Consider the following 25,419-nt stretch of genomic DNA (forward strand, 5'->3'; position numbering starts at 1 on the left):
CCCGCCGCATACCGTGGATGTAGCCACGGTGCTAACCAATGTCAAGGCGAAGTTGAAACAACGTCAGCTGCAGAATACATTGGATTAGATCAACTCGGTCATGGAAGGACGACAAAGTAGGCTCTATGAGGTATCTCTGATCGAGGCCATGGCCTGGTCGAAGGAGGCATGGCGCAGTGTTTCGCAAGTAACCATCTCAAACTGCTGGAAACGAACTGGCATTCTTGACAGCGAACCATCGGTTCAGCCAACCTTGAGTGAAAACTAATAACTGTGATTCCTTATATACTGTCAAAAATGCACTTTTTGCCTGTACCAAAGTCGGGGGAAATCAGTACTCACTTTTTGGACCAATTATGCAATTTGAAGGTTTTCAGGACTACTCCATGTAGTACCAACTGTACCGTGCAGAGTTAATGAAACTACAGTATTAGAAATCGGCAAAACTCTATTAATTTATATTGCCTCCGTCGATGTACTTGTCGTTTGTATCGGACGCCCATTAACCAATTTTGATTGGACAATTTTCACCAATCAAATTGCTGCAACCCATGGAATTGAGGTGCCAATAGCAACGCCAGAGAATTCGTCACGATGGCGGCGGCAGCGGATCCTTCTGCGTCGCTGGAATGGAAGCGCATCATCCACTCGATGCGGAACCCGGGAAGAAGCGAGTACTCATTTGTGCCACACAAATACATCCATTCCAAACCTGTCCTGTCCCCGAGGCCGAACGGTGTCGACTACCAAGTTGAAGGCGCTGACGAAACGACCCCCATCAATGCGAAGTACGCTGCTCGACTTGATGTCCCATCTTACGTTTACCTGATGTTACATAGGCAATACGCCGTAGAGCTCCCAGACGTTTTGCTCGTCCACTACAGCACCTTTATGTATTGGCTCGTCCTCATCGTGTCGCTAAGCTTCGTGTGTGTCGAATGGGTGCTCCTGTATCCCCTGTCTCCCTCTCGCCTGTACAACATCCAAGTCGACATGTTTGACGGCCGCCTAAACCATGCCGAATTCTTCTTCCAGCAAATCCTTCCCCTTGGTATGCTACTTGGTGCGTTGATCACGTTCAAGCTGGCAGATCGGTTGGGTCGGGCCACTATGCTCGAGCTTGCTTCCATTCCTTACGTGCTAGGATGGTTGTTTGTCGGTGTCGCGTTTGGCCAGGTTACTTTGCTCATCGGACGTTATTGCCTCGGTGTCGCCATCGCCGTTTATTCCATTGTGGTGCCGATTATGCTTGCTGAAATCAGCGAAGATGACTCTCGCGGAAGGGTCTTTGCCGCCTCTCAACTTGTCCGCATGGTCGTGGGCCGCATGCTGTACCTTGGCATTGGTCAAGTATTTGTCTACTTGAGCACGTGCTACGTCAGTTTCGACTTAAGCGAGTGGAAGGTCATTGCCACGCTGGGAGTCGCTCCTGGGCTGGTGCTCTTGGTCTGCATGCAATTCGTTCCCGACACCCCGACGTGGCTGCTCCTTCGGCACAACGACCGTGCTACGAGCTTTGCCGTGTGCTTAAAGATCCAGAGCCCGGGCTTGTCCATGCGCCATACGCGCGCTGAAGTCCGGGTCAACTCAATTCTCCACGCAGACTTTCTATCGTGTCAGGCTGCTCAAGACGACCTCGGTGTGGCCCACCAAAACTTGGGCTTCTCTAGACCCCTTGTCTTGACGTGCAGTCTCTACGCTCTCCAAGCCATCGCGACTACGATCCTCGAACCGTCTTTGTATCCCACTACCGCCAACGCGTACGCATTTGGGCTCTTTGGTATCGGCCTGAATCTAAACGAGTGGAATCAAGTCGTCGTGAGCTACTTCCTCGCGGGGGCTGCTGCTTTGGGTCTCCTTGCTGCGTCCTTTGTCATTGATTCCCAAGGACGAGTGCAGTGTCTAAAGCTTGGCTCTGGCGTCGTCATCGTCACGTCGGCGCTGCTTCTCCTGCTCAAAAATATCATGAGCCAGGACAAGGCAACTAGTGATTCGGTGCTGGCGCTGAATGAAGTCGGCTCGGCCTTGGTGCTCCTTATGACGGCAGGACATTACGTTGGCTTGGGGCTCTGTCCCATTTTGATTGCAAGCGAAATCTTCCCAGCGAGGCGCCGCGTTGCAGGCGTGAGTGTGGTCATCCTTTCTGGCAGCGCGACATCCCTCGCCGTCGGTTATGCGATCAACTATCTGCGAAGTTCGCCTTTGGTGACGTCTCAAGTCTTGTTTCAAGGCACTATCGCCGTCGTGGGGGCTGTGAACGCTATCGCCCTGGTCGTTGCAGTGTTCTTTGTCCCTGAAACGAAGTTGCGGTCGCTACAAGAGATTGAAGCTATCTTGAGTGGGTACACCCCCATCACACCGCCAAACATTCGATCCAACTCGGTCATCCGCGTGATGCACAAACCTGCCGATTATGGCACAGCGTTCGAGTAGACGTCTGCATGGACAACTAGTATGAATCGAACGCACTAGATGTGAATGCTCCTCCTTCCATACCTATCGATGAGGCCGCCCCTCTTCCCCACGTGATTCCGTGACGATGGACGGATCCAAGTCTGCCGTTCAGAGCTCGGGGCGGCGGTGCTCGATATGGTACAGTCGAGTCACCCCACGTATTCCGAGGGCTCGTCCCACACGCAAAACTTGAAGCGAATGAACCCGCCAGTTGATCCGGCAAACCAGAGAACGGCCATGAGAAGTGGAGCTGACAACGTTGTGTGGTTGTCGTGGTCTTGCCGATTGGCATGGACAAACTCTTCTAAAAGAGTAGGAATCGGATCATAGGCCATGAAGAGTTTGCAGTTGAATTTGCTACGTCCATGCACAAGTGCTCCATGGAATGCATCAGAATGGAAGCACTCATCGAGCGTAACCACAGCTAACTCGGGAGACGGTTGTGACGTGCGCCAGTGTCGTGTACGACACAGTTTGATGGACGTCGGCAAAAGCAAGGACCCATGACTTCTTCACCGCCCGCGCAAGACGACAGTAGCCTGCCAGAGCGGGTGCAGCCACAATTGGCGACTCGGCCACCAATACAATCGCTTTCGCATGGGTTGTCAATGGATCCGCTATGACGGCAAACAATCCATCAGCGTCGATTGCATATCGCAACATGGTGAACTCACCATCGTAGATCAAGAAATCACCACCAAACTTGGAGCCTGACGTGATGTAGAGTCCCTTTTCCCACAGGTCGAGGAATACACGGTGGCGCAGGGGAATTGCCGCTGCATCAACAACAGGAGCGGCGTCCACGGAGTCGCCTGACACATACAAGTTGACGTAATTCGACTACTTCTGGTGAGCGCATGATTGTGAGTGAATCAATTGTACCTTGGTCTGTCCTCCTCTTCTTCAAGTGACGGCTCCTACCACAACATGATGAGGGAAGGATTGTCTTTGGTATCTTGCAGGAGAAGAAGTACTGAGTGGGTGGTGGAGATTGGAAAAAGGACGCGACTGCACTCCACACGGATTGCCACCAGCCAACAGCCACAGGTGATGCTGATGGTCCTGTCGCCTCAACAATTGATGATGCTGAGGTCGCGATGAATCCATGGACTCGACCAACATACACCTGCTCGGGAGTCAGTTGAAGCGGAATGCGACAGAGCGGTGATTTGTTGCTGTTTTCTCGGCATATGCATCCAGTACCGCACACTATCCTGTGCTCTTCCCGCAAGGACCTTGCATCTGCGGCCGTCCACACCTTGCCATCGCGGCACACTTGAATCATGAATGCAATTGGTCGAATGAATCTTGATTGGCCATTCAAACCATCCATTTAGCGCCATATATTTCAACTTGGTGCAAATTTCTGTCAGATACGCGGAATTTGGAATATATCCACACGTTGGATAAATTGTTGAACTCGAAGCGTTGGGGTCGCGCCTCAGGCTAGTCACTATCGTCGCTGTCATCGCTGGAAAGATGCGCTTGGCGCTCATCCGATGTTTGAGAATGCTTGTTCTTCTTCTTGGACGTTCGCATGAACACTGTTTGTCGGAAATGTCGACCACTGCGATGGCGGAGCGTGGGTGTGACCTGTCCGCCGTCGCATTCTCCATCTTGGTAAACAAACGTCCACGTTCCGTAATCGGCATGGCCTTGAATTCCTCGGGCTTTTAAATCGGCCAGCATGTCATGGCCCATCGTGTCTTCAATAAAGTCACCAGCTTGGAATCGCCCACGACCAAACACGAACGACCGATAGTGACTCGTACGACCGACGTGTGGCTTGTCGTACCAAAAGTAAAGCGGCGCTAGCAGGTGCGGCCCAAATTTCTGTGGGATCGAAGGAGGAAGGAATGGCCGCTGCGCTCGCCGCAACGACCTCCGTGACGAGAACCCAATGTAGTGAAGGGTGTTGGGGAAGTCGTTCATGGTGTGACAGAGCGACGTCAAGTCGACAGGATGCTATGCACACACTCGTGACTGCAATATCGTTCGTGTAGAAAAATATACCAAAAAAGTCCAGTCGTGCTGGTGAATCAAAACGTACGGAGTAGTAACCCTAATGAGCAAAATAGAGGTGTGAGCAATCGACGACTATCTCCACTTATCGCACAGTTTGAGGGCTTCACGGACAGCCAGAGCGAATCCCAAACGCTTGGTGCATGTGATGACGTGAAACGAGGCCTTTCCATCCAAAGCTTCAGTTGTGATGGTGCATTCCGCTTTGAGTCGTGCCCCAACATGAATCGTCGACGTGGAAGTGGAGCAATTCAAATCGGACGCATCTTCCGCGTAGCCCAAGTGCCGACGAAAGACAGAGCGAGCTTGTGTTTGGTATTCAATGTAGTTGGCCAGTTCGTCCTCGTTGATGCGCACGGACTTAAACTTGGATTCGCGATTGGTCGTTGTTGTCAGTACGTAGCCGTCGCATGTGAGAATAGTGTCGCATGTGCTCAATCCAGGCACGAAGGAGAAGCTCTGCAAGACCTCTTCCAGAACTGACGTTGATGGGTTCGACGGAATAGCGGAGGTCGTAATGATGACGGTGACAAGGTCGCGGAGTTGCATGCTCGCTGGACAGGATGGCGCGGAATGCCGTTGCCGCTTGTAGGTCGACTCTGAAATGTTACAAAATTTTAGCTTAGATATTGTATAGGTACAAAACCACACAGATTACGATATACGCTAAAACAATCGATACTTGAAAATTATACTCGGATATTTAGGGCACAGTACAAACGCGAATATCGCGAAAATGTCGTGTAATCACAATATCCGGAGAGTATCCGTACAGATCGTGATTGAGGTCGTCGTCGCAGACGCCGCAGTTCCTGCATTCCATGACGCTGCATCAGAACTTGCCGCATGATGATGTGCATCCACTCTTGGACAAGTACAATGCATGGGTGTTGGAGAATGAATCGTTTGCTCGACGTTTGGAGAACGTTCTGTACGTGGTGCCGATGCTTGTACCTGCAGCGGTGGGTAATCCCGACGTTGTGTCGGAAGTTGGATACTCCATGGGAGGACTTTTGAAGCTCTATCACGACTGGGTGCTCTACCAAGTCAATCCATTGTCCAAGGAGAAGACTCCAAGTCACTCGTCGTGGTCTGTTGTCCAAGCAGCACGAGTACCGTTGTCGATCATCTCTCAGGTTCAAGTTGCGGCCGAAATGATTGCCCTTAAGACAGGTGGCAAGCAGTCCCGATGGAACGTCGTACGTGTTATGCTCCGCAACTCCGCTTATATCTCATCTGCCGCATTGACGTAGATCGTCGTGTTGGAGTTGTGCAAGTGCGTCTGCAAGCTAGTTCTCCTCGCCCATACCAAGGGGCAAGTCCTGTACAAATGCGGGCCAGTACGACAAATCCAGCCACGTTTGTGTCGATTGATTTTTTGCGCTTAGTACATTTCGTGCGAAGTCCGCCGGCAGGATGGAGAAGAGTACACTGGCCAACGCAGCGGTCGTGTGTATCGGTCATCGCGTCCCAACCAGCAACCACCGACTCTGTCCTTCCTTGTACGTGTCAGTGCATGGAGGTCGCCGATTTTTATCGTCGTTTCCGTGCAGGATCCAACGTATGCGTCGGGAAACGAAGGTGCTACTCAAACTGCCGCCGAAGTACTGCATATCCTTCGCCCAGTGGTGTATGCGGTCCTTTGGTACGTTGTTTTCTCGGTCTTTATTCTCGTATGTCCATGTCGACCCATGCCCCGACTGCTTTCATCGTATTCCATGGCCCCTCACGATTTTATGTAGCCAACGACAGTCGGATCGGTCGTGGGTGCCATTCCTCGCGTCGTTCTCCACCGAAATTGCAGGGTACGTGAGCCTGACAAGCGCTGTCACCGAGTTTTGCTTCAATGCGTTTGGATTCTAATAAACTGTTGCGGTGCAGCATCTTGCTGTCGACGTCCGTGGAGGCCAAACGCAAGCGCGTGAAAAACGACAAAGTCGACGAAGAGTACCATCGACGAAAGGTTATCCGTGTGGTGGTGGTGCAAGTTGGCGGAAGGCCTGACTCGGTGAATGCACCGATCCATTGTAGATGTGTCTGTTTCTGTACTTGCTGCGGAATCCCGTGTTCTCTTCCGTCACGGAGCCGGTCGTGGAAGGCGTATGTGTACATGCACCATGTAATTCATTGGCATGACCCATGGCATAGGTGTGCAACTCTTCGCAACCGATTCCTCTTCTCGGCCGCCTCATCCGCTTCGCCGTGGACAACGGTCTGCATTACTACCAGCGCAGACACTTCTACACGTCGGCATCGTAGTCTCGTAGCGTCGGCGAAGGCCCGAACGACGAATTCAATGACTACTACTCATTGGCTTGTTCCACAGTGAATGCGAAATTTGGTCCTTTTATACGGATGTCCGGATAAATCCTGTCAGGAATTATCGCTGGGGTTGCTGCCCGACTCCCTGCGTCCACCGCCGCCACTCCGCCGACGTCCACCGACGGATGGACCTGTGGTTCTACGGCTTCGTGTTGTCCTTATTCTTGGCATATCCAGCGTACTTTATCTATGGCACTCGAGACCGGCAACGAGGCAAATTTGTGTTGGAGCTGATACTTGCCATACAGGACACCAGGGAGAGAGCGTTCGCAAAAGTTAAGCCGCTGTTTACCGTTTTTGCGCGTTCGCTCGAGAGCCCTGTTGTTAAAATCGAGCCCGACGGTGCTACCATGGACGAAGTCACTCAAGAGTCACCGAAACCTTGCCTCACGCCGCTTGCATCTCTCAAGACGTTTGATGTGGACAAAGACCCCACCGACGCGGGGCTGGCGAACCAGTCCAATTTTTGCTTCCTGAATGCGACACTGCACTGCATATTTCGCTCTCCACAGTTCCTCACATCTCTGTACCGAACAATTCGACGTCGAGAAGGCCTGGGAGACATTTCCCCAATCGAGGTTGCCAAGGCAAAATGCTGCTCCGCTCTCCTGGAAACTGGCCTGACTATGAAGGATGATGCAACTAGAGCTAGCAGCAACTGTGTAGATGTTGTAGAATTGGGTCTCACAGCTGCAATGCGGTCGTGCTCACCGTCCTTGATCGCCCAGACTCCGTTCCGACAGGTCCAGCAAGACGCTGAAGAGTGCCTCTCCTTCTTCTTCGACATCCTCGACGACGAAGCCACGAACAATGCTCCCCCGTCGGAGTCCTTGCTGGCAACCCAGCTCTTGCAAGCCATTCATTCAGCCTCGAGCACAGACCCCGCCACGTACGCACATCTAGTGGAACGGCTGGCCAAGCTCAAGTGGGCAGACTACACATCCCGACATCCGTCGTTCGTTGCTCGCCAGTTTGGGGCCCAGGTCGTTCGAGGCTCGAGCTGTCAAAATTGTCGTCGGCTGACGTGCCACATGCAGGAAACCAGGTATACTCCTTTCGTCCTATGGGCACAATCAGCGGTCTAAGAGGCGCTCCACATGTAGCGTGCTCTCGGTGGCATTGCATTCGTCGACGCTCCCCATGTCATTAGAAAGCTGCTTGGACCAGTTTAAATCGATCGAAGCCATGGTGAACGACAATCAAGTGTGGTGCGGCTACTGCCAGTCCAAAACCGACCAATCGATCCAAACCTTGCTGGTGCACACCCCGCCGTGCATCGTTCTGCAGCTCAAGCGATTCACGTGCGACGGCGCGATCTCGAAAAACTCTGCGGGCGTGTATTTTCCCGTCCACCGACTCAACTTGTCCCGGGCGTGCTTTGCCCGAAGCGATGTCACGTCGTCCAACTACCGCCTCTATGCAGTGTGTGCCCACATCGGGGACAGTTTGCACCGCGGGCACTACATCGCATACTGCCGACTGCGGCAGACCCACACAACATCACACTGGCTCAAGTACGATGACGAAGCCGTCACAAGTCTGGACGAGTCCACCATGCTGCACGAAACGCTGCGCACGGCCTACCTGTTGTTTTACGAACGATACGACATTGCGTGAAGGTCAAGAACATATTTATTGCCAACTACTTGGGGTGACCACACAAGTCGGCAAGGGACCAGACGCAAGTGCTGGCGTGCATTGCGTGGCGCCCACTTAATTCCACAACGCTGCCGACAACGAGATGTCTGTACTCCATCCACGTCGCGCAAACATGCCAATGCACACTCGTATATCTTGGCCGTATATGCCTCTTTTCTCGAAGTGAAATATTTCGACTTTATGAAGGATATTCCAAAATTCGTAAAGATATTTCCGGATACACAAATTCAAAAACCCATCTTCGTTGCATTCTCTGACAAGTGCAAGAAAGATCAGCACGTGCCACAGACCGCTGGCGTTGAACGCAAGCGACCTCATCCCGGTTCTGACGACCATATCCGTTGACGCCGCAATCGTCGAGCGCATCTAGCTTGCATCGATGGACTCTATGGATGGCGACGACACTATCTACCGCCCCCTTTTGTTTTACTCGACGGGGTACTCATCGTCCCAGATGCTTCTCGATGACGATGCATTCCGACAAAACAGACAGCAGCACAACGAGGATATCGATGGCAACGAGCCACATAATCCATTACTTCAAGGACCGTTGGCGCCGCGTCTTCGCCTGGAAACATTGTCGTCAACGGCCGCGTCTGCCGTCCTTGGCCTTACGTACATTGCATTTTGCGTCGCCATCGCGCTGCCTTACCTCCATACGATTGGTTATCTATCAAAGGTAATGTCATGCAGCGCACATGTAAATTGCGTGGTTCATTCTCGAGCAGGTTGAGCCATTATCTGGGGAGTTGTGCTCCCCGAACTTCCACCAAAACGCGTGCACATACATCGACCTCGAGCCCCACGGCGGCAAGAATGCATGGTGGACAGCAAACGTAAGCAACGTGTCGTGGCTTGCAGGATCCATGTCTCTCGATTTGGAGCCCCGGGGAGTGAATGTTACATCCGAGACGAGCTTTGTGTTGGAGTACGATGTGTTTGTGTATGGCGGCGGCCACTCTGCCCAAGTCGACAAATCCACCGACTACATCTTTGCCCGATATAACCAAAGCGTCTGGCTGCATTGTCCCGGTGGCATCTGCGGTCGAACGACGCTGTTTGATGTCTCCCAGGACAATGAGGGCTTGGTAAAGTGCGCCAACATCGCTCGTGATGCAGCTCACGTGTGCACTTCGTTAGGGCGGGGCGGGCTACGGGTCGTACTTGATCGTTGTGTTCTATCACAGCTATTACCCTCACTTGTTCGCACGCGCTGTCGATTATTTCTTCTCGTACACGTAGGCAGCGACGCCATCATGTGTGAGTCACCCATGCCCTGTCCTCATTGTAGAGCTCCAGCAATGCATGTGAGCGAGTTGGTCGTGCGAGCGGTCTTGGTCGCAGCAACGATTGCCTTCTTGCCGTGGTGGTCGTACCAAACGTTTCAGGGATCGTCGGGTGCCCGGCCCATTCATACGCGTGTGCTGTGGCTGGGCTTGGTGCTTGTCTTGTACCAGAACCCGATCTTCATGCTAGCGCAATGGTTTCGAACAGTTGACGACGGAACTCGCTTTGCCGCCAACCTGTGCCAAACGATCTCGACGACTTGCGTGCGCCTCGCTTGGCTCTTTCTGATGGACCACCCGCTCAGTGCGTCGTCCGCGTGGTGGAAGGTGGTCTATGGCGTCGTACATGTCGCGATGTCATTGTGCATGTGCGTGCTTCGATTCCCTCGCCTCTTCTCTATCGCCCAACACGAATCGACCTTTGTCTTGCTGGGGTTTGCCATGATCTTCCTGACGTGGACATGGCTCTTCTGGTTGCGATCGATCTGTCTTCGCACGATGGCGACACTCAACGACAAGCTCATGTACATGACATCGCGCGACCAGCAACTCAGCTACCGCTTCTTGTTCCTCGAGCTTGTACTCGTCATCGTGTACGTGGGCATGTCATCGATAGCGCAGGTCGTGTCGCTCGTCCGCGAATGGATTCTGTACGGAACAGCGCCATTTGTCCTGGCAGCGGTCAGTTCCTTCTCGGGCACGGGCGCGGGCCAAGTCGTGCCAGTCGAGCAAATCCTTTTCGTCAGCATGGTCGTGTACATGACGATGGTGGTGCACTTACCTCCCGTCGAATCCGCGACCTCCACCGCTCGGTTCTACATTGAAGAAGCCCACTACGCGTCCGCGCGGAATCCGCGGCTATCGCACTTTGGCCATCGACATCCGTCCCAGTACGACGACTCGGCCCTGTTTTGTCTCGAAACGGCCGAGTGGCTCGTGCAGCTTGCGTGGCAAGCATATATGGATCCGTTGGGTAATCCAAGTGCGTCCGGCAATGGTGTGCAGGCGTTGGAAACGTTTGGCTTTGAGCTCATTGTCCATTTGCGCCACGAACTCCTCGATACGCAAGCCATTGTGTGCATGCATCGCACGAGAAAGCGACTGGTCGTGGCGTTCCGCGGGTCGGTCAGCAAAGCGCACTGGAAAACCAACTTGCGATTTCACCAAGTGCCACTTTGGATGCAATCGATGCAGGGGATGGCCAGGTCGAGTCGACAACAGTCGTGCAAAGATCGGGCAATGCGATGGGCATCCCGCATGCCGCTCTTAAACTTGGCCCTTCCGCGAGTTCACAGCGGTACGACGGTGGAATTTGACCCGTCATGGATATCTAAGAGCTGCCATCGGACTTCCCATTAGGTTTTTGGAAGGCGTATGCGGCCGTGCGATCCGACTTGAAAGAAACGTTGCGCTTACTCCTAGACGAACACCCCGACCTGTCGCTGTACGTCACAGGGCACAGCATGGGGGGAGCGCTCGCCGTCCTGGCCGCCTACGACTGCGCCGTGCATTTCAACATTGCCATCACCATGTACAACTTTGGCGCTCCCCGCGTCGGCAACCCAGCATTCGTGCGGCAGTACAACCGCGCTGTCCCCAACAGCCACCGCGTCGTGTTGGATGGGGATCTGGTCGCGGGAATTCCACGCTTTGTATGTTTTCATGGTATCGAGAAAGCTCGGCATGCTGGCTCAGCGGAATGAACTGTGTAGTGGGGGCTGTACGAGCACGTGGGATCCGAAATTGCGTTGGACGAAGGAGGAAACGTGATTGTCGATCCGAGTTTCATCGAGCGGCGGTTGCACCAACGATCCAAGACACGCGTCGCGGTGCACGGGATGCTAGTCTATCGCAGCGTCCTTCGAAAGTGCTTTGACAATTTGCAGCTTTAACACATGAATCGTTTGATGCCTCGGTGATGTTACAAGTCGAGGCCGTTGAAGGAGGGGCGGCGCGAGGTCGTCGTGGACTTGGACGGAGGAGCTCCCAACGGGTCAATGAATACGCGGGGCGAACCGCCTCGTGACTACAATGGATTTTTACTCTCAGACATGGCCAGAGATCTTACCGTTGTGTGGTCAGAACGCTTGGTATTGCCACCCCCAGGATTCATTTGAACACGCTGGTAGGACGACCCCGGACGGGAGTACTCGGCGACCTACGGCAGCCATGGCGTGGTCACTGAGCGGATAATTTTGGCACGTCGGGACTACCGCTGGCTCGTAGCCGGATTCTTCCGCTTGGTTTTCAACCTTTCGGATGATTCCTTTCTCGATCAGATCAGACTTCAAGCTCTTCTCGCACCCTCGTGCTAACCATCGTTTTGTGTCCCTATCCGCCCTCATGTCAACGCGATGGTACCTGCAAAAAAGGGCCAAATCGCTTCCGAAATACTGGCGTAGTCGCACGGCGTACGACCGTCCATGTCGCTGGCAAACGCATCCGCGTCGGCTTCAAGAAGGATGCGCACGACTTTTCCATGCTCTTGAAACGCTGCCGCGTGCAATGCCGTCCATCCAGTACCTGGTCGTGCATGTTGAGGCTAAGTCGAGACGAAGAAGACGTTCTACACGAGGTAGACGGACGGCCTATACCTTCGTTGCACGCTCTGACACGAGCGCCACGACTCAGGAGATACTTGACCATGGCTTCATTGCCCCATAACGCAGCTGCGCACAAAGGCGTCGTGCCATCTGCGTAGGTCGATTTCAGCTGCGATAGCTTGATATGTACATCACACCTCTTCCAGGGGCGTCGATGTCGGCGCCGTTGTCGAGGAGGAACTCGACCTACATCCGTCAAATAACGAGGTGTTGGCACAAAGCTAAATCCGATGCTCGTACCATCGTCTTGGACCCATTTGCCGCGGCTTCCGCAAACTGGACGTGCGAAAGGACAGTGCCGCCCTCCACCTCTTGGTTCACTCCATCCATCGTCGTTCGTTTCCGTTTTGTCGCCGAAACCGTTCGTTGTCCGGATAAGTATTCCGGATGTCAGCGTCCATCGCAACACACAGCATGCACAGCCGCGACGAGCGGTTCATGCGCCTGGCGATTGCGCAGGCGCACTTGTCACCACCAACAGAAAGCGCATACTGCGTCGGATGCGTTGTTGTCAAGGACGACCGTGTGATCTCCACGGGGTTTTCCCGCGAATTACCGGGAAACACGCACGCTGTATGGACACACTGCATTCGCTGTTGCTCATGTCGCTTTCGTTGGTGTAGGAACAGTGTGCGTTGTTGAAGCTAGACATGCAAGCCAGTGGCACGGAGCTATACACGACCATGGAGCCGTGTAGTGTTCGTCTGTCAGGAAATAAGCCGTGCGTGGAGAGTTGTATTGCGGCGAACGTGTCCCGAATTGTGATTGGCGTCATGGAACCAAGCAAGTTTGTCCAGTGTGAAGGCGTGCGCCTACTTCGAGAGCAAGGCATTCAAGTCGACCTGCTTGTCGGATTGGAGGCAGAGTGCTTGGCCCCGAATAAGCACTTGGACATGTAGTTCAATGGATAAACGGTGTCACACCTAAGGAGCTGATCTCATCCGAATCAACACGTGCTGTTGAGATCACCACGTATTTCTCTGTCAATCAAACTATGTCACACAAGTGAACACCCACCTTCCACTTCCTGTCGCTGGCAAGAAGGCTTGAAAGAGAGCATCATGAGGCGTGGCGATTCCACTTTGTGATGCGAGAACGATGCGCCACGTCGTCGAGTATGCACAATCCAAGTCACGTCAATCAACTCCGCGCCGGGAATTTCCCGTCGGCGCTACGACCGGCGAATCCCGGGTCCTTCACGCCGCCACAGTTAGAGGCGTCGTCCTCAATTCGTTGAGCAAGGCTTGCTCGTGGGCGAGCCACATCACTGGAGTTGTCCACTTCCATCGCGCGGACGAAGTAGTTCAACGAACTTGGAGAAAGTTGCAGTGGCATATCCAATGCAATGTACTAGGCAGGTTCTTAGTTAGTACATTCAGACATGAAACGATGAATCCGACATCTCTCTCATCTCTCAACGATGTGCATGTCGACCAGTTCCAGACGCCATGCACACTTTATTCGGTCACCAAGGCAGCCTCTATGCATTTTGCAGCTACAGCAGCAACGCGCTGCGCATGCTGACGAAGCCGCGCGCTTGCCCGGTCCACGGCACGTTGCCAAAAGGACTAACTAGTGCTCTGCGAAACGTGCTGCACCCTCTTTTGTCAATTGGAAGAACAATTCCCGCCCCCGTCGGCTCAACGTTGCGTCGAGTGCTCCTTCCTGGTCCTGTCTGCCGCGACGGCGATAGACCGAGACCTGCCGTTCCCACGTTCACCATGAGCGCCCAGACGTCTGTGTGTTGTAGATGCGGTGGACGGAGCCTGCCAGGGCATTCGTCGTACTTGGGAACTAACCTGTGCGCTGCAGACGCGTGCCCGAAGCTCCAGGTCCGGGGGAATCATTGCATTCGCCACATCCGTTCGCTGGAGCTCACGCCGAACAAAGGTTTTGTCGCACGAAAGTGTACGTTTTGCAAACGTGATGCCAACATCTTGTCCAAAGCTCGAACTCTTCTGCACACGTACATCGTATCGAGTCCAAGTGACCTGCGCATCCTGTTTTCATCGGCGGCCAAGTCTGACGACGGCGTCACACAAGCAACACCGCCAATTGTCCTGACGAGAAGGCAACCTGGAAGCAGGAAACGGGCAGCTCGCCCCCGTGGCTTCCATCGGTTGAAGAAACCAACGTTGAATCACCCATTCAGCCGGCAATTTCCTCTGACTGCACACGACTCCGAAAATGCCATACACATCGATGACGACTTTGACGAGCCTTTGAGCACTCCGTTTGCTCAACAGCGTATCGACTCGACTTCTCCATATGCCCCAGCCATGACGATCACGCCACAGCGAAGCGACGATTGTTCAGGAAGCACGATGTGCTTACACCCACCCGACGCCAATGCAGTTTACCCAGTCCACGGGGACGTACAAGTGCACCAACCCCTACCGAGCGATGTGCCGTTGCATTGTCCAAACCTCTCTTCTGCACGATCTCAACAAAGTCAGGTTGACAGTTGCGCCAGTTCGACCAATCTATCACCACAGGACGACTGCTCGAAGCAAACTCCTCTAGAGTTCGACAAGTGCACGAATGTATTTTGCAAGCGGCCGGCGACTGCGCCTGACGGCTCCTGTGACGTCCACACACGAAGCAGGATTACAACCAACCATCAGAGGCCAGGAAGTGCGTTCTGTTCGTGGGAGCTCTGCAATGCTGCAGCAATTGTTGGTGGGGAGGGTCCCCTTCGCTGTGTGCTGCACCGAAATAGCCCGGCAACAAGTGGGAAGTCGATGGACATTCAACTGCCCGTCGATCCAACGTGTTTTGTGAATAAATGCCCCGCGACGACCACAAAGTGCCTGGCTCCCCATTGCGAAATCCCTGCCAAGTCACAAGGGTATTGCCGGCAGCACTTTCGCGCAGTCTATTCCACCACTGTTGCCGACGACCTCGCCATGGCATCTAATCCTCCGCGCAACCCAACAGTGGCCGCTGCAGCTCCTCAAGCACAGTCTCGCTCGCCACCGCGGGTCATTTTGAACGCCGTTGAAGGTTTGGTGAATGCTTTGAGTGGCCGTCACCCCACGTCGGCGCCGTCCACCACGGTCAAGCGGTGCAAAGAAGAAAAAGTCACGTGTGTACGCATGGCGCTCTTTGATGGGTATTGCCGGGACCACTTCAGCGCGCGTCGATGCCAAGTTGACGCATGCAACAACCTCCGCCACGGCGGCGAGTATTGCCGAGAGCACGAGGACAAAAGAATTGAGGGAGGAGAGGGCGCCTTGACTTCGAACAAGGCTCCTTGCACAGTCCCAACCAGTACGGATGGTACCGAGCATGCGGCGGCAGCGCCGCCCGACACGCCATCCAATTCCCTTGCGTGTCATGCTACTCCGACCATCGCCATCTCCAACAACGTGAATACATCCCAGTCTGTCCAACTTGCAACGACATCCATCCACGACAACATCGAGCACTCTGTCGTCGCTTCATCAGCTGCACCTGCCTCGATCCACGTCTCTTCTGTGGCAACCCCTGCGACTTGCCAAACTCAATTCTGTACCCTCGTACAAAAGACAAATGGACTCTGTCGAAAGCACTACCTCGAGTCCTTGTTGACCCACTCGTCCGTACAATCGAAAGCTTCGGGGCCAGGCAGTGCAGCTGGTCCACATGGTCTGTCTCGAGCGTACGAGTCGTTCAACTCGTCATCGAAAAGTTCGTCCATTTGCTCGCGATCTGGCTGCATGTCTTCGGTGCAGGCCGACTCGGACCTGTGTGAAGCGCACCAACGCGTCATGGAGGACAGCGCAACCGATGAAAATACACGCACTGTGGAAGAGCCCTCCGAATTCTTCTCGTCCAGCATGGGACTGTTGAGTTCGAGTGGAGCCACGAGTCATGACGTACCATTGTGCAAGGTTCCGGGCTGTGCTTTGACTGCCAAGACCCAAGGGTATTGTAGAAGCCATGCCCAAACAATCCAAGCTCAGATGATGACGGGCGCGTTGGGGGAGGACCCTTTGACAATTCCTGGGTCCGTGCTATGCAAAGCACGAGGGTGTACGATTACTGCCAAGCTCAAGGGATATTGTCGCAAGCATAAACACCTGATTAAAGTGGTCGAAGTCGTCCCGCCAAAGGTCGATACGTCAGCCGACTCCAGCGGCCCCAAAAGATCAGCTTCCAACCGCGGGGTTTACGAAAGGTGCAGCGCTCAAGGGTGCCGGCTCAAAGTGATATCGAATGGGCTGTGCCGCAACCATTGTATGCCCTCGGCCCAGTGCCGCGAAAGCGGGTGCGATTTCACGTCGCAAGTGGCCGGCTACTGTGTCATGCACGCTCCAAAGGGAGTCCATTAGAATATAGCCGACACGTGGCATGAACCCAGCCTGTGAACTCGGACCTTCGTCCATCGTGCGCGTCGTCACCATGATGCAAATACGTGTGACGAATGCTCGGCGTCGTGGGATGCGTCACCAAATTCAAAAGAACGACGTTGCAGCGTTATCCTTGTGGTTAAATACAGGAAGTGGTGGTGGCTTGCCGTAAAAAATCCCACAATCGCCAGGGCCGTCGGACGGCATCGAGAGCGCGTTAGTGCGGTGAACAACTGTACCATCGCACAGGAGGTACTACGGCTGTTGTAAGCGACACGCTCTTGAGGGACAATCAAAACGGAAGCAAGAAGTTTTGTCGATGCTGACGACGTTGCCAGCGTCTGGCGCGGCGTCGGTGGCATGGCTTTGCCGATTTCTTCGTACATGTACCACGCGTCTCGGCGTTTGTGCAAGGTCTGGTCGAAACAATGAGGTTCCAGATGCTCTTTCATGGAGGAAAGGCTCCTAAGTTGCTGCGAAGACGAAAGAAAACGTGATCATGACGAAGCCAAGGTGGAGAAAACTATCTCAAAATCGTCGACGGCGCTCCCGTACAAGTAAAGCACTCCCACAGTCGTCACTGCGAGTGCGGAAAACAAGGCTGACGCCCCCACCACCTTGCGACACTTTATCTTGCCACGCGATTGCCACAGCGCGACTTGCAGTGTCAACTACACAAGGCAGTCGCGTTGGTCCCATTTTAATTACAGCAGTGATTGGCACATGCAGAGCAAGGCTGCAACAACCAAAAGCCACTGCATGATCGCGAGAGCTGTGTCCAAATACTGGCAAAATGAGCGTCGACGGCGTGATTCCATTGCGCACTGTCCACCCACATGACCTGGTGACCTTGCTGACGACGGCCACATACCAGTACCATTTCACTCGCGATACTCGAGCTATTGAAAGCTGGAAAGAGCTTGTCCATCAGCGATGTATCGTGGATGTACACGCCGATGGGGCCAATCGTGTCCTGCCAAGGAGCGTTGTAGTCGCACGACCGGACGATCACTAGCCACGACGGGTGCAGGTTTGCTGCGAGCAACATGATCGACCCGCACGCCACGACCCCGCCAACTGCGCAACAAAGATGGAGCTCTCATTACATCAAAGCCGGAAGGCATGACGTGCGGGGTAGGTACTTCCGCAGAAGGTCGTAGCCCATGGCGACTCGGTCGATGGATTTGTTTTATCGAACCGTAGGTGTTATCCGGATTTCATCGGACATCCGGATACCCCCGTTGTTGCCACGTTGTAGTCGCCATCATGGCCCCGACGACGAAAGGTGTCCAAGGAAACGAGGCCCCCGCTGGCCGTCAGCCGCGCGTGGCAATCGTGTATAATGCTAACAGTAGCGTTACGAAACGACAAGTCAACCTGGCACAATACTTGTCTGCGTGCATGTCCCAGGGTGGATGGTGTGAAAAGGTCCATTTGGTGGCACTCCCGTCGCCGCACTCGTCTGCACCTGCGTCAGAGAGTGCATCCTTCAAAGCCCGTCGGCGTGACGGTACCGTCTTGACGTCGTCGGAGGTTGTGCAGACAACGGACGTGTCTGTCCTCTTCCCAAGCGACGTCATCTTCTTTTGCGTGGATATTCTGCAGCTCAACCATGCAGCGGGCATCGTCGCCAAGGCGATTGAACTTCCCAAGGGGAAGAAACCCCAGCAGCATGTAATTGTACACCTGGGGGCGTCGCTCAAGCGTGTCGAAGGCTTTGAAAAGACGCATTTCCCACACAAGATTGTGCTTCAAGGTGGAGCATGCTTTGATGTTGTCCTCGACCTCAATGGTATTCTCACGCCGCTGTCAAACGGGTCCGTCTTCATCGAACGCCTCTCGTACGTCCATTCTTCAAGACTCTCTCTCCTCGGCACACGTAGCTGATGGCGACCGCAGGAAGGACAAGGAGCAGGCTCTCTTTTGCCTCGATATCATCCAGAGTTGCGCATTGCAAGTAATTAGCCGCCGCAACTTGCGAGGTAAAGCCACGTACAAATCCCGCCGTGTTCACTGCCCGTGCTCGTAGCGATTCATTGGTCCAACGCGATGCTCACGTCGCTCTACGTCGTGTGTGCATTGACCAACTTGACCGTGTCGGAGGCTCTTCGGGACCGCAAGTGCCGTCTCCTGTATGCAGACATGCTGCATGAGATCCTGGAGGTACTCGATCGCGTCGCCAAAGACAAGCACTGGTCGTTGGATCAATCTGCGCACTGCTTTCTCCCCGTGCCGTCGATTCTCGCGCTGTTGCCGCTGCCAAACGCGGTCTTTTCGATCGTGACCAAGTTGTTTGACTTTGGCGTGACGTCGGGCACGTTGGACGATATCCCTCAACTCACGGTATTAACAACATACATGTTCAGTCGTCCGCATCGGTCGTTGAGGTGATTTCGCGGGTGGATCCGTTTGCCCGACGGGATCGAGCGAGGCATTTGTGCTGCTGCGACGAATTTATCATGTCGCTCGTGACGTAGGCCGACCTGGTTGACGGTTTGACCACGGAACTCGTTTACGAGTACGACGACGTGTTTGATCTCGCGTCAAGATACAATGTCAACGTCCGCACACTGCCGCAGCTCCAAACGCTCGTCATTCAAGCGGCCAAAGCGAAGAAAGGATCGCCCGCATTGAGCTCGGCGGTGCTGTACTCGACCGTCCAACCGTCTTCCGCCAGTCGGAAGCACTCGATGTGGCTGGTGCTCAAACTCATGTTGACCATCGTCTTCACGATAGGATTGATCGTCATGCTACGCTAGTGAATGCAGTCAGGACGTCGACAACTGTGTTCGTGTGGCATGGCATTCCGCAAAAGAGATGAAAGTGAGAGCAGGGCGCATTGGAAACACTATCTTGGCCAGTTGCAACCTCAACGACGACAGTCGCCACCAATCGTTAGCTGAGTGATTATTTGTTGGCTGGTGTAGTCGCCTTCTTAGTGCTGCCTGCAAACATCGAGTTGCGGCGTGAGATGCCTTTCGAGATGGCACGATGATGCCACTCCTTTCTTGAGTTTTCACTCCACCACGTACGACAGTAGCACCATCCACTCGTCGAGGTATGCACCGCTGTTGGGCCTTCTGCCCTTTGTTTTTACTCGCGCTTGCCCAGGATATGATTACATGATGCACAACACGTTTGCTCCGATTGGGACGAAAGACTGGTGGAAGGAGGCATGTTCATGACTTTGTAGTGGTTGCTTTGCAGTTTTGCTATCGTGGATGGCGACACAAGTCTGGAGGTGTCAGCTGTCGGATGGAACAGGGGGTTTTGCTAAGGAATGGCTGGGGTTGTCGTCGATACCGAGTACTTCTGGGCCCTTCCATCAGGACCCATCCATGCTGTGCACAAACCTACGCGCCCCCCACGCTACCCATGCCGCAGTGACGGGGTATATTCCATCCAAAAAGGGCTTTCCTTTCACCCGAGTCAGAGGTTGACCACGCCGTGCCCGAGGTGTTTGACAAGAACTACGGCTCGAACCTCGCCACTACATGTGACAGCACCAGCCACGGTCCGGTCCCTGGATTTTCTCGAGTCGCACAAGAACAGTCAAAGTGTTTTCAAGTCGTTTTGGCATGTTTCGGGGTATTGCTCGAAGTGGTTTTGGCGAATGCCCCCCGCGGTATCGACTGAGTTGGTTTTCCATCCTTCTCGTGACCTGCGCGAGGTAGCTGTTGCTGGATCTTAAGCCGGAGCTGGTCTTGGTCGTACAACTGCGCTGCAATGAGCCGCAACCGGTGGTCCTTCGAGATGCATCCGCACCATCGCTCTTGCCACGTCAAAGGCGGCGCCCGGCCAAGGAACCGTGTCATGTAGTTGCGCCATGCGTCGATTTTGAGCTGGCGTGCGTGAATTTTTGCCCAGACGCGTTTGCCCAGCGTCTTTTCCTGCACCGTTTCTTGAAAGTGAAACAGAGGCCAAAACACGAGCGGAAACTTGCGGTTCATCTCGATAAATTCGGGAAAATCCAAGAGGCCGTCGTGGTTGGCGTCGAATGTGTCCATGGCTTTGCGAAAGTTGCCTTGAAAGAACCCTTCGCCCTTGATTTGAATCGAGTCGCACATCACGACAAACTCGTCTTTGCTCAGCGCCCCTATAAGATAGCCAAGTGAATGCGCCGCGTGGAACAAATCGCCGTGACTGCAGCAACGAGGAATTCCATCGTTGGCTCGGGGCAGCCTCTCGAGTACTGCATGGATCATTTCCATGCATGCATGGGCGGCGCGACATGGCCGCAAGGTGCTTCGAACGACATACCCGAGTCGTCTTCGTCGAACGTGTCAAAGCACAACCGGTAGATGTCGGTTTGGGACATGAGTACAAAGGTGCACACAATGCGGACAAAGTCGTCGATGTCGAGCTTGACGGGGTCGGTCTTGTGTGCGCCAAAGCGGAGGATGGCCGACGTGTACTTGTTTTGAGGAGTGTCGAGCAAAAAGTAAAATTCGCGCTAGCCATTTCACGATGAATCGCATCGGACGCACAGGAATGGGATAGGAGACAAGCACGGTCATGAAGCCCCATGGCGCAGGACAAGTGCGGCGGGCGGGCGGTTCATAATCGTACCAGGTTGATGAGCCCCCTACAAGAGAGAGTGAAGTCCCGTGAGCTGCACGAGCGAGCAGGGCGGCACACGTACGAGCAACTTAGGTCAATGTCGTTGAAAATAGCAATCAGGTTTTGGACTTCTTGAACTGTCATGCCCATGGAAAAGCAGAGGTCTTCCGACTCGCGCTGTTGAAATTGTGGACCAAACAGTCCCAACGGTGTGTCAAAGTCAGGAACGTCGGTAGCATTTGTAGCTGTTTTCGAGAGCTTCGGAGTCGATTTTGGTGGTGAAGCGCTAGAAAATGGTGTCGGCTCTGGGGTTACTGTAATCGGGGTGGCGTCGGAGGGTTTGGAGGACACTGAAGGCTCAGCGGGTGGGTTCACCCGGTCCTTCTTCGGTTTTTCAGGTGAGGATTGGGGCTTTGGGGGGGATGATTGTGACGTCGGAGCATTTGCTGAATGTGTCGCATTTTTCACGGAGATGTGTTTCGTTGGAGATGATGTTGGCATGGTTGTTGGGGTGGTGCCTTGTGGAGTGGAGGACGACGCAGAGTACTTTCTGGAGGCCCCGACAGCGGGCTTGTCGGAACCTTGCTTTGCCCACGCGGTTTTCGTAGGGCTCTTCTCGCCATTAGTGGTCTTGGCCAGCGGCGGCGTTGCCGCCTGCGCCGCGATCTTGGTACCATTCGTTGACATCGCGCCATGCAAACGAGTCCTCTGCGTACGAGGTATGCGATGGTATAAAAATAGAATCCTCTGACATATAGTCAGGCAAATCGATCAACTTATGGAGGTTATTTGTTTTGCATACAATTTTACAGATTACGTTGCTTTCGAATTGTTGACAAAGGAATAGTATGACGTGTAGAAAAATATTTTTGTTTGGCACAGTGGTGAAATTCATCGACATGAGCCACCACCACAACGATGACGCGAGCATCCACAGCTTGAGCGACGACGGCGGAGCCGGCCGCAAGCGTGGAGCGCATTGGAATCACTACTCGGACGATTTCTCTGACCCCAAGCGCAAGCGGTGCAAGTGCAACTACTGTGGTCATGCTTTCTACGCCGACCCTCAACGCATGCGTAACCACACCGAGACGTGCCGAGACGCTCCAGTCGGGGTAAAGTCTCCGTCGTTGTCGGCTGGTGCGTCGAATGATTCGACGTCGTTTTCGTCGAATGATCGGATCATTCCGGTGCAGCGTCTTGTCGCGTCCAGTCTCACAGACACTGCCACCGTCGTCAGGCCACTGCGCCCTGACGTAGCCCCTGGGACAAAGCCCAAGCGCATTCTCGTGACAGGTGGCGCAGGCTTCCTCGGTCTTCACCTGTGCAAGCGTCTTCTCGATATGGGCCACGACGTGATTTGCCTCGACAACCTCTTCACAAGCCAACGCATCTCGTTGCGCGACCTGCAACGCTACGAGAACTTTGAGTTTGTGCGCCATGACGTGACCGAGCCGTACTATTGCGAAGTCGACGAGATCTATAACTTGGCGTGCCCAGCATCCCCCGTGCACTATCAGTACAACCCGATCAAGACAACCAAGGTATACGTTCTCCATCCAAACGGACTGTGCCATGCATCCCATACTTAGGTGTCGTTCCTCGGTGCGCTGCATATGCTCGGTCTTGCCAAGCGGTTGAATGCCAAGGTGCTGCAGGCGTCGACGTCCGAAGTCTACGGCGACCCGGAGCAATCGCCCCAACAAGAAAGTTACTTTGGGTTCGTACCTCCCACCTCCAACTGCACTTTGCGCGTCCACGTCGTTTGTCGTGTGGTGGGTTTCAAACACCGCCTTGTCGACCGACGTAGTCGTCGCATGTGCTGTGCATCCTCATGATCGTTGACGTGGACCCTGTAGTCATGTCAACTGCAACGGTGTGCGATCGTGCTACGACGAAGGCAAGCGCGTCGCTGAGACGCTCTTCTTTGATTACGAGCGCATGCACAACACGCAGATCCGCGTCGCCCGCATTTTCAACACGTACGGACCGGGGATGCACCCCCACGACGGCCGCGTCGTGAGCAATTTCATTTTGCAAGCGCTGGCGAACGAACCGATCACGATCTATGGCGATGGGAGCCAAACACGCAGCTTCTGCTACGTCGATGACCTTATCGACGGGCTCATCATGTTTATGGACAACCCGACGCACACCGGTCCCATGAATTTGGGTAACCCGTTCGAGATCACGATCCTCACGTTGGCGACCACAATCATCCGCATGACGCAGTCGTCGTCGACTCTCGAGTTCCTCGATCTCCCTGGCGACGATCCCAAGCTCCGCCGCCCCGACATCACCCTCGCCAAGTACGTCCACCACGCGCACGGCACATCGTGAGTCGTCGGTAGGTCTGTGTTGGATTGGACGCCGTCTGTGCAGCTCGAAACTGGGCTCCAGCGCACGATCGACTACTTTCGCAACTTGGACTTGACGCGGTATACCAAGCCAACATCCCACACAGCGCACCGCAGCACGGAAGCGCTCAAGGCGAAGAAAAAGGTCGACGTGTAAACTCGCCAACACACGAACGAGCTGCATCGAAGCCTCTTTTGCTGTACACGTGATAGAACCCATTGTGGAGAGGACGTCGACCGAGAATAATGTGGTGTGCATGGTCGTGGAAACGACTTTAATCCATCGAGTGAGTCACCTACTGCGCGTCCGAACGACTCTGGTCCGACGCTTCCGCCGCCTTGGCAGCTTCCGCCTCTGCTTCCCTGATCTTTCGAATGCCGGCGACACCGTCTCCTTGTCCGATTTTGGCGCCGGGGAACTTGACCACGACAATGCTCATGTTGTCGCGGCTGCCAAGGGATAGGCAGTGGTCCAGCACTTCTTCGCAGATCAGCCCCATGTTGCTCTCACCTTGCGCCATCAACGACCGCACAAGCGCAACTGCATCTTCGTTTGACATGACGTCCCATATTCCATCGCAGGCCAAGAGGAGAAACTCGTCCTCTTTCGTGCGTTCGGCGACCTTGACGTCGGGTTCGGCAGATACCTACACCAACACCACCACCACCACGCTCAGCTGGAAGCAATTTTTTCTCGGTGGGCGTCCTTCGAAAGGCAAACGGCATTCCATATTCCGCAACTAAATTGGGGGAACACGTCAATGAGGTACATACCTGCTGGGCTGCTGCTGGCAAGTCGGGTCGCTGTTTATAGATGAAGTCGCCCAATGCGCGGGACACCTTGCACCAAAGTCAGCATCCATTATCTCATAGAGATCAAAGGGGGCTTTGCATACCGCTAGGTCGCCATTGACGCGATTGTTGCGGACGGACCCGCCAGCATTCTCGATACGTTGTCGTTCGCCCGTGTTGTTGGGCTTGTGGTCGTATGACATAGGGATCACACCTCCGTCAGTCGCGAGTACACTTCGTGAGTCCCCGGAATTCGCCACCACGATGAATAAATCGGTGACGAATGCAGCGATGGCGGTACAACCGCTGTGATCTTCACCGCCGATTACTTCTTTGAGTCTCCTGTGGTCGTCGTCAAGCGCCAGAAATGCCCGTGTAAGCGAACGGCCAATGTCGTCTTTGTTCTTCACATCCATAACTTCTTTCTCCAATACATCAATCAGGTTCTGCGCACTCTCGTCGGCAACCAACTTGCCCCCGTGGCCATCGAAAACAGCAAAAATGGAGCATCGGTCGAACGCCGGGATCGACGTGCGTGCAACATGTGCATCCTCCATCGTCGCGCGCCACCCCTGCATACAGCTCACGCCAAATTCAAGACCATTGCCCGTGCCCACATGCGTGTCCTTCTCGGTAATCGGACTGCTGAGGAAGTTGCCCATGGTGGATGATGCTTCTCCGTCTTGAAACGAAATCCAAATGAACAAAAAAGTGAAGGGAAGCCCTCACCTATCGAAAAGTGCGCGCACTTCAAATTTTGTCCAGAATTTTAACACCGTAGCATCAATTTCACACTATTTCTACAATTTAGTCCATATTTATGAAAGTAGTGAAATTTATCCCCAGTGCGCGCACTCGAGTGGTTTCACCAAAGTCGAACGACCGTGGACGGAAGGAATGGCTCTCTAAATTGGACAATTGCCACTCTAGGCGACACTTCCGCATGTTGCGAGTCGTCTCCGTGTGCATCGTTCCCCTGCGAGACCCCGTGACCAACAGTGAATGATTCCCCGAATCGCGGCTGCCACGCCCT

General features: G+C 54.1%; 14 protein-coding genes across 17 annotated transcripts; 7 read left to right on the top strand and 7 right to left on the bottom strand.

Moving 5' to 3' along the window:
• Nucleotides 1-571: 571 nt before the first annotated feature.
• Nucleotides 572-2,534, top strand: H310_04814 (hypothetical protein). Its single transcript, XM_008869324.1, has 2 exons — nt 572-788; nt 840-2,534. The coding sequence occupies exons 1-2, from the start codon at nt 595-597 to the stop codon at nt 2,431-2,433; spliced, it is 1,788 nt and encodes a 595-aa protein (XP_008867546.1). The 5' UTR covers nt 572-594; the 3' UTR covers nt 2,434-2,534.
• H310_04815 (hypothetical protein) lies at nt 1,764-3,739 on the bottom strand (the record flags this gene model as incomplete). Its single annotated transcript, XM_008869325.1, has 7 exons — nt 1,764-2,313; nt 2,405-2,437; nt 2,497-2,758; nt 2,874-3,071; nt 3,129-3,266; nt 3,337-3,371; nt 3,429-3,739. The coding sequence occupies 5 exons, from the start codon at nt 3,737-3,739 to the stop codon at nt 2,604-2,606; spliced, it is 837 nt and encodes a 278-aa protein (XP_008867547.1). The 3' UTR covers nt 1,764-2,313; nt 2,405-2,437; nt 2,497-2,603.
• A 161-nt stretch (nt 3,740-3,900) lies between these two features.
• Nucleotides 3,901-5,025, bottom strand: H310_04816 (hypothetical protein; the record flags this gene model as incomplete). Its single annotated transcript, XM_008869326.1, has 3 exons — nt 3,901-4,419; nt 4,468-4,516; nt 4,571-5,025. The coding sequence occupies 3 exons, from the start codon at nt 5,023-5,025 to the stop codon at nt 3,901-3,903; spliced, it is 1,023 nt and encodes a 340-aa protein (XP_008867548.1).
• A 221-nt stretch (nt 5,026-5,246) lies between these two features.
• Nucleotides 5,247-6,854, top strand: H310_04817. Of its 2 annotated transcripts, XM_008869328.1 has the most exons (8): nt 5,247-5,675; nt 5,730-5,816; nt 5,865-5,978; nt 6,030-6,121; nt 6,219-6,281; nt 6,358-6,439; nt 6,508-6,576; nt 6,625-6,854. In XM_008869328.1, the coding sequence occupies exons 1-8, from the start codon at nt 5,298-5,300 to the stop codon at nt 6,733-6,735; spliced, it is 996 nt and encodes a 331-aa protein (XP_008867550.1). In that variant the 5' UTR covers nt 5,247-5,297; the 3' UTR covers nt 6,736-6,854. The 2 variants fall into 2 exon arrangements, with proteins under 2 accessions (XP_008867550.1, XP_008867549.1); XM_008869327.1 differs by having other exon boundaries at nt 6,358-6,576.
• Nucleotides 6,855-6,974: 120 nt separating this feature from the next.
• On the top strand, nt 6,975-8,654 carry H310_04818 (hypothetical protein). The gene is made up of 2 exons (XM_008869329.1): nt 6,975-7,843; nt 7,902-8,654. The coding sequence occupies exons 1-2, from the start codon at nt 7,149-7,151 to the stop codon at nt 8,413-8,415; spliced, it is 1,209 nt and encodes a 402-aa protein (XP_008867551.1). The 5' UTR covers nt 6,975-7,148; the 3' UTR covers nt 8,416-8,654.
• Nucleotides 8,655-8,699: 45 nt separating this feature from the next.
• Nucleotides 8,700-11,666, top strand: H310_04819. Of its 2 annotated transcripts, XM_008869330.1 has the most exons (6): nt 8,700-9,136; nt 9,186-9,545; nt 9,598-9,695; nt 9,749-11,040; nt 11,103-11,395; nt 11,456-11,666. In XM_008869330.1, exons 1-6 carry the CDS (start codon nt 8,837-8,839, stop codon nt 11,633-11,635), a joined length of 2,523 nt encoding a protein of 840 aa, XP_008867552.1. In that variant the 5' UTR covers nt 8,700-8,836; the 3' UTR covers nt 11,636-11,666. The 2 variants fall into 2 exon arrangements, with proteins under 2 accessions (XP_008867552.1, XP_008867553.1); XM_008869331.1 differs by having other exon boundaries at nt 9,749-11,395.
• H310_04820 (hypothetical protein) lies at nt 11,604-12,681 on the bottom strand. Its single transcript, XM_008869332.1, has 7 exons — nt 12,587-12,681; nt 12,484-12,532; nt 12,338-12,436; nt 12,105-12,266; nt 11,957-12,054; nt 11,812-11,901; nt 11,604-11,769 (listed from the first exon to the last, which is right to left on the bottom strand). The coding sequence occupies exons 1-7, from the start codon at nt 12,674-12,676 to the stop codon at nt 11,665-11,667; spliced, it is 693 nt and encodes a 230-aa protein (XP_008867554.1). The 5' UTR covers nt 12,677-12,681; the 3' UTR covers nt 11,604-11,664.
• Nucleotides 12,682-12,737: 56 nt separating this feature from the next.
• On the top strand, nt 12,738-13,347 carry H310_04821. Of its 2 annotated transcripts, none has more exons than XM_008869334.1 (2): nt 12,738-12,919; nt 12,976-13,347. In XM_008869334.1, exons 1-2 carry the CDS (start codon nt 12,761-12,763, stop codon nt 13,243-13,245), a joined length of 429 nt encoding a protein of 142 aa, XP_008867556.1. In that variant the 5' UTR covers nt 12,738-12,760; the 3' UTR covers nt 13,246-13,347. The 2 variants fall into 2 exon arrangements, with proteins under 2 accessions (XP_008867556.1, XP_008867555.1); XM_008869333.1 differs by having other exon boundaries at nt 12,970-13,292.
• A 630-nt stretch (nt 13,348-13,977) lies between these two features.
• On the bottom strand, nt 13,978-16,916 carry H310_04822 (hypothetical protein). Its single transcript, XM_008869335.1, has one exon. The coding sequence runs from the start codon at nt 15,682-15,684 to the stop codon at nt 15,187-15,189; it is 498 nt and encodes a 165-aa protein (XP_008867557.1). The 5' UTR covers nt 15,685-16,916; the 3' UTR covers nt 13,978-15,186.
• A 420-nt stretch (nt 16,917-17,336) lies between these two features.
• H310_04823 (hypothetical protein) lies at nt 17,337-17,851 on the bottom strand. The gene has a single exon (XM_008869336.1). It carries the CDS (start codon nt 17,723-17,725, stop codon nt 17,378-17,380), a length of 348 nt encoding a protein of 115 aa, XP_008867558.1. The 5' UTR covers nt 17,726-17,851; the 3' UTR covers nt 17,337-17,377.
• A 28-nt stretch (nt 17,852-17,879) lies between these two features.
• H310_04824 (hypothetical protein) lies at nt 17,880-19,608 on the top strand. Its single transcript, XM_008869337.1, has 4 exons — nt 17,880-18,518; nt 18,577-18,659; nt 18,707-19,020; nt 19,155-19,608. Exons 1-4 carry the CDS (start codon nt 17,944-17,946, stop codon nt 19,434-19,436), a joined length of 1,254 nt encoding a protein of 417 aa, XP_008867559.1. The 5' UTR covers nt 17,880-17,943; the 3' UTR covers nt 19,437-19,608.
• A 606-nt stretch (nt 19,609-20,214) lies between these two features.
• H310_04825 (hypothetical protein) lies at nt 20,215-21,941 on the bottom strand. Its single transcript, XM_008869338.1, has 4 exons — nt 21,320-21,941; nt 21,247-21,262; nt 20,938-21,130; nt 20,215-20,773 (listed from the first exon to the last, which is right to left on the bottom strand). Exons 1-4 carry the CDS (start codon nt 21,922-21,924, stop codon nt 20,241-20,243), a joined length of 1,347 nt encoding a protein of 448 aa, XP_008867560.1. The 5' UTR covers nt 21,925-21,941; the 3' UTR covers nt 20,215-20,240.
• Nucleotides 21,942-22,121: 180 nt separating this feature from the next.
• H310_04826 (hypothetical protein) lies at nt 22,122-24,004 on the top strand. The gene is made up of 4 exons (XM_008869339.1): nt 22,122-22,781; nt 22,830-22,957; nt 23,097-23,546; nt 23,589-24,004. The coding sequence occupies exons 1-4, from the start codon at nt 22,137-22,139 to the stop codon at nt 23,749-23,751; spliced, it is 1,386 nt and encodes a 461-aa protein (XP_008867561.1). The 5' UTR covers nt 22,122-22,136; the 3' UTR covers nt 23,752-24,004.
• H310_04827 (hypothetical protein) lies at nt 23,753-25,110 on the bottom strand. The gene is made up of 3 exons (XM_008869340.1): nt 24,491-25,110; nt 24,369-24,434; nt 23,753-24,241 (listed from the first exon to the last, which is right to left on the bottom strand). The coding sequence occupies exons 1-3, from the start codon at nt 25,046-25,048 to the stop codon at nt 23,891-23,893; spliced, it is 975 nt and encodes a 324-aa protein (XP_008867562.1). The 5' UTR covers nt 25,049-25,110; the 3' UTR covers nt 23,753-23,890.
• Nucleotides 25,111-25,419: the final 309 nt, after the last annotated feature.

This window comes from Aphanomyces invadans (assembly GCF_000520115.1).
Source record: "Aphanomyces invadans strain NJM9701 unplaced genomic scaffold supercont1.8, whole genome shotgun sequence".
Classification (NCBI taxonomy): domain Eukaryota; phylum Oomycota; class Saprolegniomycetes; order Saprolegniales; family Verrucalvaceae; genus Aphanomyces; species Aphanomyces invadans.